Source organism: Nanorana parkeri, unplaced genomic scaffold, assembly GCF_000935625.1.
Source record: "Nanorana parkeri isolate BGI_ZX_2015 unplaced genomic scaffold, ASM93562v1 scaffold334, whole genome shotgun sequence".
NCBI lineage: Eukaryota > Metazoa > Chordata > Amphibia > Anura > Dicroglossidae > Nanorana > Nanorana parkeri.
In genome coordinates this window covers 683788-701465 of record NW_017306602.1, presented here as the reverse complement: position 1 = coordinate 701465, position 17678 = coordinate 683788, and the positions used below count along the sequence as shown (strand labels likewise).

Below are 17678 nucleotides of genomic sequence, written 5' to 3'. Positions count from 1 at the left end.
GGAGACACAAATATATTACTGCTGGCTGTTCCTTTTTATAGATAGGCCTAAATATTATTTGTAATATATGGACCTGCTTTATGTTAGCCGACCTTGTCATACAAATGGAGGCTTTCACAGTGATAGTTCTGATAATATTATAGAAGACCCAAACCGATTGCCTCCCTGTAGTTGTACATCACAAATGGTAAAACTGAGCTGTTACTCAATATGGAAATAAAGGCATGTATTACTTAAAGGAGATTGACTAAAAGGTTTGAAAGGTCAATTTTGTTTAAAGTGGGTTCATAATAACTTGGAAAATTAGCACATCTTGCAGCTGTGTGGGACAGAAGTGTTTCCCATCATTGCATGTGACACTGTGTACTAAATGACTTACTGTCTGGAGTTCTTCTTTCAAAGCCATATATACACATCTTTCCTGTACTCCTCTTACAATACAGGTACTAGGTTGTGGTTGCAGCACATAAGGTGTTGGGCGTGGGGGGTTCTACTGAATTATCTAGCTTGCATTAAACTCGTACTCAAAGCAACAACTTTTGCACTTGGTAGATCTCTTTAAAAATGTTTGGTTAACAGTAACTCCAGCATTGCTAGCACAGGGAAACTCTACTTCAGATGGTGTTTGTTTTTAGGGCTTTTGCTTTGCATTAATAGTTGTCTAATAAAAAAATGAAAGAATAAGAAAACATGCATTGCATTCTGCTCTTTACATTGTCTTGTCTTTCGTGATGTTATGTTTCTATTTATTTGTGAACGCTAGGTTAAAGACGATTCACAAAGCTTTTTAAAAGCTATGATAATTTTTCTTGAAGACCCTAATGTAGTCATCAGCTCCAGTTTGGGTTAGCTTAATAAAGATCCTAATGAATGTGCAATGCTAAAGTTTGCTAAAGGCTTGTTTTAAGCTACAGCAGCCAACACTTTATTGCTTCTGAAAAAGTAGTTTCTTGACCTGGTGACTGGAAAAAGTATTAAAAGAAGAGACATTCAGACAACTAGCAGTTTCTGAAGGAGATCGGCAGAGGCAGTATCCATATTTCTATCAGCGCTGGTTTAATTTACAATCAGTGTTCAGCATTCTAAGGCTGGAGGTGAAGGGTGCATTGAGGACTTCACAGAAACGGCTTGAAGCTTTTGAAGTGATTTGTAAATGTTTTTTTGTATTTTGTATAAAGTGTTTTATGTTTTTTTTAGCACCTTTAATTGGCTATGGAGGAAACTTTCCCAGTGGGGCTCAAGGTTCTCTCAGTCCAGCTCCTGTAATCTTCACTGTGGGCTCTCCCCCCGATGGAACAGCTACTACCCAAGCAGCACGAACCCGGCTCTTCTCAGGTAACTCTTAACCTGTTTTATTTATACTGGTCATCATGTATACCAAATAAAGAAAGCAATGACATTTCTGAATATTCTGGTTGGTTGCTACAGGCAGCACAGACATTTATTTCCTCTCGATTATAATCTAGTCTATGGTGCTTATCTGTTTCCTTCTTGCACCTGGTAGTTATCGTCATGTAGTAATACTCACTAATCTTTTCTCTCTTCCCACAACACTTAGTTGGATCTTCAAGTTCTCAAAGCTCGGCTGGCTCATACACTGGCAGACATGTTGTGGTTGGCGCAGGAGGTGAGACCTTTGAAGCTCCTTCTAGCCTCAGGTATACGTTCCAAGAAGCCACTACAGCAAACGCTGACGGAGTTGTGATGTTTGAGGTTCCTGAGCTTCCTGAGGAGACGCTTATGGAGGTACATGGATATTTTGTTTCATATTCTTTGTGCAAACTATAACGTAGCTCGTGGAAAAAGTTGACATGGCAAAAGGTTTTGAGACCACAGAGAGAATTTAGTTTAGCCCTTCCTGTCTTTATTTATAGACATCATCAAACCAGACTCATGTTTCCTGTGCACACCTTGCCAGATATAGCAAGTGTTCACAGGACTAAACCACAGGAGTTCAGTAATAAGTCACAGGAAAATATTGCAAGGTTCAGCTGGATGCCTGGGATACGTCATGTTCCCAGAATATTGCGCAATTAGTGCTCACTTGGCGTGTGGCTGCAAGCACACATGATGAGCGTGGAGCTAATTAGGTCATGCTTTATATGCTGCTAAATAGTAAAATGTCCTCACGCATATTCTCCCATCTCTAAGAACAGAGAAGTTACTATGGAAACTGCATCTATACCCCATTATGACCGTTGTTAGATGTAACTTCTCCTAAATACCAAGAAAATGGCTTAGTTTAATGTGTTCCTAAAGGCTTGTATACTCCTGTAGTTGAGTTCTGCCATATTGCTGAAATACTTCCATTTCTCTGGAAATGACTTATAATCTGATCAGGCTGTAGAACTACTCCAGTAGAAAAGATCCCTTGTCCTTATTGTAATATTTCAAAGTCTATTCATGATGTCTAATAGATGCCTAATTATTTAGGCCTTCGTTGTCTTAGCAATAATGCCCGGGCTTTATCAATTGCAGCAAGAACACACAGACACCCTACGCAGCTTACGGTTCTCTCTGGCCTTTGCTCATTCAGTCATGGAGATTGCCAGCCTTAAGGGAAGCTCTGTGGATACCAGTGCATCTGTCACGTCTGAGTACCAGATGCAAGAGAGTGTCGTGGCCGATCAGATCAGCCTTCTAAGCAGAGAATGGAGGTGAGATTGCCTTTTGGAAAGATCGGAAGAAAAATGACCAGATGCTAAATGAAATATAATTAGAAAAGTAGTCCTTATAATTTCAATATGAGCATTACATCACAATAGTTACAAGCTTATTCAGAAAACTCGTATGAAGATTTAGTGTTAAGTTAATCACCCATAACAAAAAGTCAGAATCTGTCTTGTACTGCTATGAGATCAGCAAATTCTGATTTGTGTGTTCTAGACACTACTATACTTTATACTTTACTTCGTACATAGTTTATAAAAGGGCCGTAAGTGTGCTCATTAGTGTATGCACAGCACAGTGCTGTTTTATTATTGTACTGTGTTTGCTTGAATATCTTACCAGGGCTTCGTCAATGAAAAGATATCAAGGGCATTTGTCCTTGGCTTTCCACAGGATAGTATCTGGCCTGGCTATTAAAAAATAACCAAAAATGGACATTAGAAACTAATGGTCCTGACATTTTTTTGTACCTTTTATCCTCTTGAGATTCCAAGAACACAATTGGTCCATTGTCATTTCATTCATACATTGTGACGAGTGAACAATTTGCTGCTTTTCACAAATGCCTGATATGTAGTGTAAGCATTACCATGCAGGTTACTAATAATAGCTGCAGAGACAAGAAAATAATGACCATTGTTACCTGCTGGTAGCCACTTTGACTGGGCAACCTCATCACTGGGCTTGTGCTGGGCTCTCTCTTTCAGTCAGAGCATTGTAGTTAATACAGTTTTTTTTATAATAAAATGCATCTGCAAAATGCAGTTAGTTACAGGAGTGCCAAAACAATGTGAAAACTGTCAAGGGATGATACCCCCTGTGGTCACAGATGAAGGATAGCCAGGCAGTTAGCATTTGCAGACGGAAAGGACAGCAATGTCAGCCCCCATGTTTTCTCTCATGACAGATTAACTTTAAACAATCATAAAGACATATTTGTTTGTTGCCTGAGATAACTGTAGTATAGCAGTGCTTAACCTCCTCCCACCCAGAACCTAAACATTGTTAAATGTTCAATAGCATAACTAGCAGTTCTAGTTCTGCGACCACTTTGTATTTGACAGCTGCCAATTAGCACGGTTCTTGGTCATGTGATCACTATGGCAGAAAATCATATTGATCACACAGATTGTTTCCTTCTCAGTTGTCAGTTGTGTCTCACAGAGAGAAAGATGCAATTAGCAGGCTGACACTATAAAAAAAGGTTATACAGGCCGTACAGTAAACACACATAAATTATTATTTTTTTAAAGTGTAAATAGCATTTTTTTAAGTATCTTTTTTTCCTCTCTAGTTATGCTGAACAGCTAGTTCTTTATTTGAAATCGGCAGAACTTCTCTCAAATGGGTTACAGACTGCCATGGAGCAAGTCAGGACTGGTAAACTGTGTCTCTCTTCCACTGTTAAACAGGGTAAGTGTTTTCTGTGTATACTGCACAGTAACATCTAAGTGTATAACTTAACCCTATGCGAATGGATACTTACAGGATACTACAAATGTGCAGAAGAATATCACTTCAGTAATCATCATGACCTTATCTATTGCAAAGCATAGTCCAAGTACTTTTTAAAATTAAGGCCATGTGTGTATGTACAGTATATGAGTGTGAGATAGATAGATAGATAGATAGATAGATAGATAGATAGTATTAGGGCTGCAACAACTAATCAACATAATCGATTATAATCGATTATTGAAAACGTTTTCAATCATCGATTAATCGGCTTTTGAATAGTTGCCCCTGTCTGCTGGACTCCACCTTAGTTAAAGGAGAACTATGGGGTTAAGGCTTCTCCCCATAGTTCTCCTAAGGGTCACGGGAGGACACAAACTAGCGTCCTCACGTCACCCTAGGCTCAGTATACCGCGAGCTGCTGCTCGCGGTATACTAAGACGCCGCAGCTGAAGCGGATCCCTGCAATTATGCCGGGATCCGCCCAGCTGCGTGACTGATAGCTGGCTCTGCCTATCTAGAGTGCATGTTCCAAACGGTCAAATGGTGCATGTTCAAAAACGGTCAACTTCACTTGTTTATTGTTTTATAGTCACTGCCTTTCCTATAGTGGTATTGAGGCTTCCTTCACCAAGTCACCTGCTATTCACTGTGCAAGTAGCATGTAGTGGCAATCAATCTCAAATGACTTTACAATGATCCATGCATGGTGTTCATCACTACAAGATGCTGGTACCTGCTACTTGTGTAGCTTAGATAGGGGGGCATTCTTCCTATCTGTTTGGTGATCACTTGCTACTGCCATCCTTGTGATTTTAGTAGCATGATTGAGCTAATCCCCTCTAGCCTAATGAGATGACATCCAACAAATTATTAAATCTCTTAGTAGCAAGAGAATACAATCATCCGAGTAGCTCTAGCAATAAGAGTAAACACTGTCTTTAATATTTAGCCCCTATGTCAGGTAGCCCAGCAGGAGGTGTCCAATAGGAGCACTGGCATTGTCATATGCATACACTGCAATCTTCCCATTGGCTTCTTCAAAGCAAGTGTAAGGCTGGCTGGCTAGTAGATTTATTTGTTTGTTTAGCCTGTGGGCAGAACGGATTCCTCCATCCACACACCCCCATCCTGCCAGGCTATTTTATTCTGACAGTGGCGGGTTGACAAGGCCACTCACAGCTTGAATTTTGACCAGTTCTTGATTAAATTTGCTCCATGTATGGCCAGCTTAAGACAGAGGCACTGTTATTAGATAGCAAAGTTGTTAAAGTGTCACTAAACTCAGGCGTCAAATCTTAAAAATACATTCAAGTACCTTAACTATTAACAAAATTGTATCTTATTTGTGTATCACTCAGCTGTAGATCCTCAAATCATCTCTGGATTCATACTGACACTGTCCTTCCTTCTGGAGGGTGACTACTTTTGTTCACCATGGTCCCTGTGTGTGTTGTAAAGTAGACTACAATCTCAATACAAATAACTAAACTAAACATGAGATTGTAGTCCATCACAGGAGTGAGCTTGGAGCGGTGGCTACTTTACAACACACACAGGGAACATAGGAACAAAAGTAGCCACGCTCCAGAAGGAAGGACAGTGTCAGCATGAATTCAGAGATGATTTGAGGATTTACAGCTGAGTGATACACAAATAAGATAAATTTATGTTAATAGTGAAGATACTTAAATGCATTTTGAATATTTAACTCCCTGAGTTTAGTGTCACTTTGAGCTTTTAAGGGTTTAGAAGATACAGTTTGATTTTTTTGTTGTGAAATGCACAGGTCATATAGAGCGCTGCTGACTGTGTTGTATGATTTATTGTTCCCATAGTGGTGAAGAAGTTAAACGAGCTGTATAAATCTAGCGTGTCCTCTTGTCACTGCCTAAACGTACGGCTCCAGAGGTTCTTCGCTGACAAACAGAAGCTGATGGATCGAATCAACAGCATCACGGCTGAAAAGCTTATCTTCAGCTACACTGTCCAAATGGTAAAAACACAGTTGACATTATTGATGAATTCATTGAGCACTCCTGTACACTTCCTATGCATAGCTGAGCTGATGAAATCAGTCTTCTTTTGTGTAGTGAAGAGTATGGTCAGTGCTTACACTAGAACTGTATCTCATATAATGTTTCCTACAAGTTATTAAACTACTAAAAAAAAATCAGCCTTGAATTTGCCTGGCAGGTTTATTGGATGCAGCAGTACTGAAGGCAATGATGTATGTTAACCTTTATCAAGCAATTCGATTTCACCTTTTATTTTAAAGCAATCAGAATAATGAACTATGTTTGCAGGTTACTTTATTTGGGATTTTGTAGTTTAAACCTTGTTCTTTGCCTTAATCGACTTGGATGCATTTTAGTATAAAGATCAGTGTATTTCATTATTAGTCCTTTATTCTCCCAGACATTTGTGTTTTGTCTTAAAGTATTATAACCTCTATATAACTTTTAGGTCTGCCTCTACTGTGTGCTTGAGACTCTATAACTCTTACTGAATTGTGCCCACAGGTACAGTCAGCGGCTCTGGATGAAATGTTTAACCACAGGGAAGACTGTGTACAGAGGTATCATAAAGCTTTGCTTCTCATGGATGGATTGCTCAGCTTCATGACCGATCATGCAGATATAGAAAACATCAACAAATGTGAGTTTGCTTGTTATTATAGGCACTATTTTTGTCTTTACATTGAGGCTGTACAATATAGCCACGGCCTGGCCATGCAGCATAGAGAAGGTGTTTGGGCGGCAGACAGACTGGCAGAGTGCCATGGTGTCCAGTAAAATGATATGACAGTAGAGCTTAGGAAAGACACTCTTGGCTGCTTTTGTGTTATAATTTCTAGGAAACATGTCGCCATAATCCTAGAAAAGAAAATGATGGCATTTGGTAGCAGATCCTCCACAAGTGCTCAGATAAAATACAAACAAGTCAAGGCTGCGGTGCGTGACTTGCTAGTTTATGGAAAGCTTAAATGTCACACTGTGGAGACGGAAGGGATTTTTTTTCATCGGTCCAGCAGTGGTTATCCGTAGTTCCCAGTAGTAAGGAGGACCTCTGCTGGTGATTAGGTGCAACTATATTGTCAGAGAAAGGAATATGTTATTTATCCAACTCATTATGTTATGCTATTTATAGTATAGAAAAATGATAATGTATAGTATATTAATATGTAATATCCAACAATATACCACAATTCTAACATAGATCAAAAAGAGCATGAGGAAATGAAGGACACAACATTTTTTTAACCCTTTCGCTGCCAAGCCCTCAAACGCTTTAAACCTCAGCTAGCCACAGCATTGTTGCAAATTTTCCCATCGTTTTGATTCCCCCCAAACCTTTCTGAAAGCACAGGCTCGGTAGAATAAAAAGATGGCACTGCTAATTTTGTAGGTCCTGTGATAATTGCGCATATGTTTGTCAAATAAATATATAAACCGAAAAAAATACACAATTCAATTGAGAAGTGCACACAGAAATCAGTATCAGTGCAAAAAAAATACTTTTCCGACAACATCTAAAAGATAAAACTGTATTGAGTTAATAAATAACAAATATTTGTAAGTTTTAAATTGCGCCTTTTTGCAAAATGGTAAAAGAATGAAGGAGCACAAAACTAGGCGTACATTTAATCGCAACACATCGTATCACAACGCTTTGCCATGCGCTGCCACACAGTTAAATTAATGTTATTTTAAAAATATTTAAAAAAAGAAATCAAGCACTGTGATGCGTTCTAACAACGCAGGGCTTACACCACAATATGGTGTATGTTATGTGTTTGGGGGGGAGGGGTTATTTATTATTACTTTATTTTAAATTTTTTTACTGTTGGGGGGCATCTGGGAAATATTAGGGATCTAAACAAACCCCTGACATTTCCCTTTTGAAATAGAAAAAGCAATAGAGGACACAGTCTTCAATCCTTTTTTCTGCAGCCTCAGCACTGAATGAATGGAAAGCACTCAGTACAGAGGCTTCCCATTCATTGATAAACTGGAGATAGTAAAATTTTCACTATCATCCAGCTACGAATGGGTAGAAGCCTCTGTACTGAGTGCTTCTCCCCATTCAGAAATTCATGAATAAACAGGAAGTGATGTAAAGCACTTCCTGTTCATTCATAACTGGGGACACATAGTACTATGTGTCCCCAGTAGTTTACAAACATTGGACTGATCAGCTGATCACTCCAGTGTTTGTCCTGCACACAGAGGATCAGTAAATATCACAGATATTTACCAATCTTCCAGCTCTCCATCCTGAAGCACATGCAGATCACAGAGCCACCAGCTAGGATCTGACAGCTGGCGGGCTCCTCTCTGCACACCGCTCAGCCATCCGACATGACAAGCGGCTCCCTCCCCTGCAAGTCCCCCTTGCCGGCTTCAGCTGTCATTTTCTCCACGAATCCCCGCTGCCTCAGCCCATAGAGGCGGGGGAGAGCAGCGGGGATCCGAGATGGAGCGGCTTATGACCACTATTATTTTACAGAGGATTGTCGGGGGGACCTTTCTGAAATACGTCGATGAGCTTATAGCAGACGAAGGAAAGCCACTAATATGGCCAGCTGCAAGCGGTTGTGTTCCGCCACATGCCATACGTCGGTGGCAGTGAAAGGGGTAAAATACCTTGCAAATCCTTGCATCCTGTGCTAGAAACATAGACAAGGCAGCCCGTAAAATAATGGTAATATGCTCCCGGAGTACTTGGATGCACCAGAATTGTTATTAACTCCTGTGCATCAATCCATGTAGATAAGTTATGTGTTTTCTATTTGAAGGGGTGCTGGGTACAGCTCAATGAAATATGTCTCTGCTCAATTCCAAACCACTGAAGTGAAAAACTGAATTATATATTTTCTTTTTGATTTTCTGTACTGCTAGAGACATTCATGTCCTTTTTGTCTCCCTACAGGTAAACTTTGCATAGAACGTAGACTATATGCGCTTCAAGGAAGTATTTGCGCATAAAGCATTGTCTCCACCATTTTCCGGTTTGCATCTTTGGCTTACCCCACAAAAAAAAGCATTGCAAGTACTGTGACAGAGTTTTAGGTTTATGCCATTTTCTAGGCTCTTTACGTGCAGCAGGCAAGGCTGCAGATTATTCGGTGTCTAAAATAGTGTGACCCTTTATCAAGCTGCAAGTCCCTTCAACTGCTGGAAGAATATGAAACAATGGAACTCTTAATTTAACAGAATGATGGATCTTTTCCATAGCTATGGCTAGATTAGTCATCAAGTTGTTGTCACATGTTACTATGCCATGAAAGTCAGACATCTTTCCTACTGAACAGGAGGTGCAAAGTTGTGCAACGTGACACAGTATGTTATTCCAGCCTAATTCATATGGGAGTGTAGCCTGGTGTACAGACTGAGATGGACTTTCTCCTGGACCTGAATTTACATGGTTTGCCAGGAGTATATTTCTTTCTCTGCGCCACTGTTTATTTTCCTTATCGTCAGCTGGTACTGAACGTTTGTGGTGCAGAGGTATATGTAAATCTATATGTAAGTAGCCTGCACCTAGCTTTTATTATACTTCCTGCAGACATCACTTTAAATGTTTATTTTGCACAATTCCAGATTAGTGAAACTACTTTCTAGTGCTGTTGGTTGGATCTACGTCCCTGTTCTCATTTATTAAGCACTAATACAATGTATGAATGAGGAGGACAATATTTGTACCACGCAACGCTGATAACCCCCCAAGTAGGGCAATTGGAAAATCCTCAAAATGCTTGCCACAACTTGGAACTACAAAGAATTTGCACAGAATGACATCTTTCACAGACTTTATATCATCCCAGCCACTGGCAAAGACAATATCCTAGGATTCGTCCCATAATAATACATCTTTTCTCTTTACCTGGCTCCAAAACCCCTCCAAGCTATTTTGTAAACCTTGCAAAGTTTACTAAAACTATTGCAGCTGGTAAAGCTATGCTGAAGGATGAACTGAATGGGGAAAGATCTGCTGATCGCACAAGCAGATGTTTCCATCGGACAAAGTGCAACGTTGATGAATATCAGATGGCTGCATGTTCTTTTGAAAAATATATACCTTGCACTTTATTCCCAACCAAGATTTGAGAACATCAACCAAAACAAAGGAAATGACCCAAGTAACAACCCTGTGTTATGGTAGGCTGCGCTATCAGAGAGTCGGAAGAAAGGTTGCCATCAGCCAAGGATGCGTCTTGTCTCTGGTCTCATTTCCTTTTGAACTACACTACCAGTGTATATACTATGATGTACATAAAGATATATGTATATAATATAGATTTTCTTGGATTGTAATTAGCAGTAAGTGTGGCTGTCCCACATTTGTCGCCGCTTCGTCTTCCTATCAACAACGTTTTGCTCTATTTTTTTTGTCAGCGCGTACCGATTTATTTCTGTACGCCATGGAATGGATCCATTTAACAAGAACTGCCATTCTTTTTGTGTACTTGGACCTGTCTGGCAACTGTCCTAAAAGGATTTTAAAGATAGCTTTTACTTCCGCCATATGGGATTTTTGCCACTACAAAGGACCCATCAGTCATAGTATACACATTTCAACAAAATAATTCCATGCTAATTCATTAAAGACTTGAGATTCTGTTTGTGTTCACTATTGGGCCATAACTAAAGAGAAAATCAGGAGGCAAAATGCTAGTAAATCCTGGCACAGACAATATTCTTGTGATAGCAGCCATGGGATCTACGTGGAGCTGTTACATTGTAATAAGGACTGCTAAGTATTACGCCATAACTCCTGGTTTACAGGTCTTGTTTTATCAGTTGGTCATGTTCAGGCAGTAGATCTCTTATCCTTCTCAGTTAAAGTTGTATCACCTTGTGTTCTCATACATCCCTGTTTGGTAGTAAACAATGGTAAGTTTTATAGTATTTTCACGGTGTTACCTCAGCTGGAGGCCGAAGGGGCATTAGGAGGCCCCAAAACATGCGAGCATCTGTTTGGTGCAGTGTTGCAGTCATGATCGGGACGATGGCCACATCCTATGTGTCTTTCATAAGCAATGCGTCATATTCGAGCATTGTGTGCAATAATTTTGTCATGTATGGAATTCACAAATGACTGCTAAGTGCAAAAAGAAAAGTGGTAGTTTGATTTTCATAATGCTGGAAAATCTTAGCTGCCTGAGCATAATGTTGTTTGAAAAATTGTACTTAGAATATGAAAAGGAAGCTGTAAGCTTTTGTTAACAAAGTGGAAGTCTGGTATGGCCAGCCTAAATGTCTATTTTCAGCCACTCAAATAGCATGATCATGCACCACTGCATATAAAAATGTTGTCTCTCAATACTTGAAATTTTATTTAATGTTTTGGTCAATAAGCATTAAACCCGTCAATGCTGAAAGAGACCCACTAGAGGATTGGCTTCCCAAGAGGAAAGCACTCTGTACTATTACACGGCTTTAGGCCACAAGGGTTATGTAGCGATATTTTATTTGCCATTACCTGGATTATATTTTTCTCAAGTTTTTATGTTGTCTGTTTCTTCAGATTTGGTATTTATTGTGTGATAGCCAAAAATTTAAAAGAAAAAAAAATCAAATGCCCAAAAAAGGTAAACAAAAAAGAAAAGTGCCCTTTTAACTCTTTTGCTATGATAGTGGAACAGAGTATTGTGTATGCAGGACAGATATATTCTGTAAACGCCTCTCATATTTGAGGTTTATAAAGGATAATCAAAGGCTTATTGGTCTGCTTTATCAAATGTGCTGATGTGTGAGTGAACTGCTTTATTTTTTAAGCCTTATTAATTCAGTGCAGGACATTGTGGTAGCCTTTGTGGCAATCAGCTACTGATTAGGTTGTAAATGCCTATTCCCTTCTCTGTTCTACAGTCCAAAACTGGCCTACTTACAGGAACCCCAGAAGGACTCTGCTGGATTGAGTCTTGGTTATCTATGTGGTTGTTGCAATGCAGGTTTCATCTAAAGGGTTTTTCACTTTCAACAAAAAAAAAATATTTTCTTCAGACTTCACCTAGGTATCTTTTGGTCAGGTGTTAAAGTTACTTTCTGGGTCTAGCAGGGCAAAGGATGACCATCATGAATAGAAGGCTGGGATCTAGCATTTGACTGCACAGAGCGGTTTTGGTTCATTGACATGAATGATGTGTTCCATAATATTTATGCCAAAGTTGGCCATTCTGGAATTTCACTATGCTGCCCATTCATGTAGCAAGCCAACTATTTTTAAATCTGGCGCAGCCATGAAGTCTTCTTCCCTTCTGCTGGTGTGTGGTAGTGGTTGCAAGCAGGATATACATGACAGATATGTGGAAACTAGCGTCCCTACCAACAAACATTAGGAATGTGACTCCATACATGTACCTCACCAAAGTTGAATTGTTTTCCTTTTGAGCTGACTTGCTCCTGTCACACCTGAGTATGATCCATAGAACTGATTCCGAAAGGTATGACTCCCACTGCAAAGCAGTTCCCTGGCTCAAGGGATTTGCCTTTTTATGCTGAAAGTAGAAAACCCTTTTAATAACAGCTGGTTGTATGCATGTAGGTAAAATCTGTTGTAATATTCCCAGCTAATTCTTTTCTCATAATAACCTTTTATGAATGAAAGCGTGTTTGTTTGAAATTGTAAGTCGTAGTGAAATTGCTTGACATGAATCTGAAACGGGATGTCTATTTTAGTAATAAAATGAATGCAGTGGATAGATTTTGAGACAAAAATGTGTTAATTTTTAATTTTCTTCCATTTTGTTTTTGTGTGTTGCATTTTTTTTTTCATTTATTTGTATAACTTCAATAAGAAAATGTACATAAAAAAATAAAAAATAAATTGTGATCACCCAAAGTATGTCTTTTTTTGGTTAAAACCTACTAATGATTTAAAGTTGTAAAATATACATCATTTTTAAGCAGCCAAGGTGCATATGTTGAATTGTTATTATTTTGTTTACCTGAAAGTCAGGATAGTTTTAGAAGTGCGTACAAACGAAAAAGAAAATGTAAAAATTACATTAAAACTTAATGTTGTTTGCTGAACTGCAGAACTGCACTGACATGGAGTGTGCCCTGCGGTACCCTTCATTCATCTGTCTGCAGTCTGCAGGTAGCTGTCAAAGCTGGCATGAACATTTCTTTTACCTTTTACTTGTTTTCTGTGCCTTTTTCTTTTTTACCAGATATTTCACACACAGGGTTGGGTGCTGTTCTAGTGGCTATCTACTGGTAAAAATAATTAAAATCTGTACTGAGAAACTACTCTGGTTCAGTCAAATAATATTCTAAGTGTGTCAGTCATTTACGAACAGAAACTAAAAACAAGCTCAGTCATGAAGGGGTTAATGTCTTTGGACAGGGGTATGTCTATAGACAATACTGCATTGCCACAATGCAATAAAAGACTGCTTATACTCACCAGTCCCGCCACCCATTGCTGGAATCTAAACTCTAAGAGCTTTGGCTGCCTGAACAATTTTCACATCCAACACTTCTGGGTTTGGCAGATGCCTGCCCTGCCTTCCACGTGCTGTGGTTCCCTCTGCCAGCACACACATCACTACAGGATACATTGGTGATGTAGTAGCAATTGGGACGGTGGTGCAGTTTGACGCTTTTGGAAGTATGTTGGGTGTGAAGATTCTTCCGACGGCTGTGGCTCCTCGAGAGCGAAGATTTCCGGGCAGCAGGAAAGGTGAGTGTAAACAGTCTTCTAATAAAGAGAACTTATTTAATTTCCCCGTCACCAAGTCATTTCACGATATGTAGTGCAGCAAAGCACAACCACTGTACTGCTAAGTAGGCGACATGGCACATTTACATAATGAGTAAACCTTGCCATGTATAGCTAAAAACTATATATATATATATTTTTTTTTTATAGCTCATCACAGTCTCACCAGATTGAGTATATTCCTTTACGCAGACTGGAAGCAACCAGAAGGGTCTTGGGTGGTCTACTGTATACCTAACATGAATCTGCCAGTGACCTACCTTAAAAGGAAAACTACTAGACATCTAAAGAGCGTGCTTACTTTTAAGGATTCTACTGTCTGGCAGTTAAAATTCTACCTTAAATCCCAGTTTGTGTAATGCGCCTGGTTCTGGGACAGGGGAATGGATCACAGCTGCGGAATCGAGGCTAGGATTTAAGGCTGGGTATGGCAATCAGGCTTGAACCCCAGGCGTCTCTCTCAATCTTAACGGTGAGTGAGGGGTTCCTGCATCATCTGCCACAAATGAGGAGTGTAAGTATAGACCATGTAGTGGTTATTCAACTCATAACACAATGGGTCTGTATACACAAAGGTAGATTCAGGAATTAGGTAACAGTTCTAATCCAGGGTAATGATTAGGCATAAGTATTACAAGGAATGAGTAATCAAGCCAGTGTTTGGAGCATCTAGCATTGGACCCTTTGCCAAAGGGGTTTAGAACGACAGACAGTCCAGCAAGCTAGGTGCCAATCCCCCTCCAGTTACAATACTTGCAGCAGGCAGGAGGAGAGGAGATCCAGCAATGAGAGGGGTCCGTGAGGTTCCTGGCATCTGTAGGGCATCAAGCTCAATAGTGGAACGCTTCCATAGCGTTCATAGGACCTTTATATAGTCCACGAACGCGGAAGTGATACGGGGCCGTGACGTCACTTCCGCAAACCACGGTGGAGAGCAGGGAACCTCCCCCTCCGAGAGGGAAGCGCCCTGCGTGATGCGGCCGATGCGTTCCACGCTGGAGCGCAGACGGCTCGTGGCAGGCAAGGACGTTACAGTTTGGTCTCACAAGTTCTGCCCTCCGTCCCGTGTTGTCTGTGACCATATCAGCTAAACCTTGGAGGGTTGCGTTAGAACCCTCAAAAAGGATCTCTCCACCACTGGTGTAGGCCTCTTGTTAATTAAACATGATGAACTCTGCACTTGCTACAAGCATCTAAATTTGTGTCCTGGTTCTGATGTCTATACAGATGCACCGAGCACTTTGGTTAAGGTGCTGATGCCATATCCAAATAGCATCTGTCTCTTGCTTAGCATTCAAAAGGACATGCCCTCCAACCTACACTTGATAGCATTATTGGTTCCACAAAAGGCCAGAGCTTGTTCCTACCTCAGCGCAATAAATCTTAAGAAGTTGGTTCAGCTCCATCCTTCATCTACTTCTGCAGCAGGTACCCCAATACCACAGAGCCTGACTCTCAGACAGCCCATTGAGCTAGAAGTCAGAGACCAGCTAAACACTCTAAAAAGCTTTCTGCATTCAGGTGCCCACCCCCCACTTCTAAAAGTGTGATGCTGATTGTGAACCCTTGCAGGTCCTTGAGTAGCTTTTCACTCAGACATGCAGTTGCAGAGTATTTTTAGCTCTAAGGCCTGGTTCACACCTGGGCGTTTTACATTGCGTTCCTACGCGCTGTAAAACTCTCAACATGTGAAAACCAATGATTGCCTATGGGCATGGTTCCCACCTGGGCGTTTTACAGCGCGTAGGAACGCGCTGCAAAACGCCCTACGCTCAAAGAAGTACAGGAGCTTCTTTGGGGCGAATTTTCCGCGCGTATCCATTAGGATACAGCCGGATAGCCCTCGGAAACGCGCAATTGTAGCATGTTTCTTTTACCACAAATCGCGGTAAAAACACGCAGCAAACGCGCCTAGGTGTGAACCCAGCCTAAAGGCTTATCTCTTGCCTTTAGGAACTCCCTTCAGCTGCTTTGTCTGCTACTGCACAGATTTATTATTATTACATAGTATTTATATAGCGCCAACAGTTTGCGCAGCGCTTTACAATGTAAGGAAGACATTACAATACAATTCAAGACTGTATGGTAAGGAGGGCCCTGCCCCTGAATGCTTACATGCACATTTACTTTGTTGGATCCAACCCCTGAATTCGCTGGCATCCTTAGAAGTCACTTCACACATCATGTAAGCTGTTGTGTTTTAGCTGATTTGAGGTTTTCACTTGTAGGTCTCCTTTAATTTGGTATAATTTATATTTATTATAATTTTCAGTGCCGTCCGTCCGTTTTTTTACTACGGGCGGACGGCAAGAGGTTAATATAATTTGGCTGGCTAGACAACCTCTTCAGACACAGAGTTTTCATTCCCTGATCCTAGGAGTGTAAGGCTTTGGGCCTTCCTATTTAGACCAGCTGGGCCTTCTCACCAGGACAGGTTTCATCCTAAGTTCCCTACTGGTATCTGTTCCTTCTAGGGGCTTAACCCCATTTCTTACTGGGCTCATCAGGTTTTGGGTCTTCACTACAAAGAATTTTTTTAGGGTTTCACTTGTTTTTGGTGGGTTTTAGTTGATCACCTTTTTGCTCGTCCAGACTCGGTTCTTGGTCCTTCAGGCACCTTCTAGGCTGCATGAAGTCCCCAGCTCCCTTTTGTTGAGTCTGCATGCGGTTGGTACTGTATTTTCCACCCCTCAGTTGGACTGCTTTTGAAGTCCCAACAGTATCTCAAGTCCTGTGTACCCCACTGGTCAAGAAAGAAAATAGGATTTTTATACTTGCTGTATAAACCTTTTCTTGTAGTCCATTGAAGGACACAGATCCCAGGTCTTGTGTTTATTTTCATTCTCTTGATACTGCTTGCTACAAACTGAAGCATTCTAGGTAGAGGAGGGGTTATCCCGGGCTGGGCTTGTGTGCAATCTTCCTGTAGGCAGCAGTATTTGAATTTCTGTGTCTGTCAATGGACTCCAAGAAAAGCTTTCAGAGCTAAGTTCAAAGAAGGTGACCCACTTGCATTAAAAAAAACACATGATAAGGGAGAATATTGATACATTTATGGTGCACACTTGCAGCTGAGCTGTTACTTGTAGTTCAAGTATATACATATCTCTTACCCCTGGTTCTGCAGGGCTGTGCTGGTGCTTGTAGTCCTCCGTACCTGTGCTCTGAACCTGACTCACTCTTGCACCTGTCTGCAAGCTTTGGGCGTCGGCCGACCTCTCCTGCTGTTTCTTATGCAGCTTCTCGGCCAATCAGTGCAGTCTGCTTGTGGCCAATCATGTGGATCCTCCCTCTTTCTGTCTCTATATAAACTCAGGGCAGCGAACGGCACGCTGCCCGAGCAACGCTTTCCTAAGCTAGTTGCCGAGTCCCCCATTTGTGATTTACCCTGAATTCCTGGAAGTTTTCCCATGTACCGAACCTTTGGCTTGTCCTTGGAAATCCCTGTCTACTGGCTGCTCTGTGCTTCGCTTTTGTCCTTGGAAATTCCTGTCTACAGTCTACGCTGTGCTTTGCTTTGTCCCTGGAAGTCTTAAGCCTGTCCCTAACCTTTGATTTTTACCCTGTACCTGTTAGGTGAGTTGGGTGGACCTAGGGATTGTGACCTGGGGTCAGCACGCAGCCAAGCCCATCTCCACCATCAGGAGCTCTGGCGAATACCGGCTGGCTCTTAGATTCCACATCCTGGGGAACCCCTGCCACCTACTCAGCATACCTTGCCACCTACTCAGCATTGCAGCACCCTGCCTTTGTATTTGAACTTCCAGCTTTAGCTGACTTCCACTACCTCATTCAGTTCCCCTGCTCTGTTCCCCTGCTTGCTC

General features: G+C 41.0%; 1 protein-coding gene across 1 annotated transcript in view; it reads left to right on the top strand.

Annotated features, from left to right (window-relative positions):
* ULK1 (unc-51 like autophagy activating kinase 1) overlaps window positions 1-9363 on the top strand; it is a 91243-nt gene extending 81880 nt beyond the window's left edge. Inside the window, exons 22-28 of the mRNA XM_018558357.1 lie at window positions 1198-1335; window positions 1559-1746; window positions 2479-2657; window positions 3965-4083; window positions 5964-6121; window positions 6648-6783; window positions 9058-9363. Coding sequence (XP_018413859.1) covers window positions 1198-1335; window positions 1559-1746; window positions 2479-2657; window positions 3965-4083; window positions 5964-6121; window positions 6648-6783; window positions 9058-9113 — 974 coding nt within the window. The 3' untranslated portion in view covers window positions 9114-9363. The remainder of the gene's footprint in view (window positions 1-1197; window positions 1336-1558; window positions 1747-2478; window positions 2658-3964; window positions 4084-5963; window positions 6122-6647; window positions 6784-9057) is intronic.
* Window positions 9364-17678: the final 8315 nt, after the last annotated feature.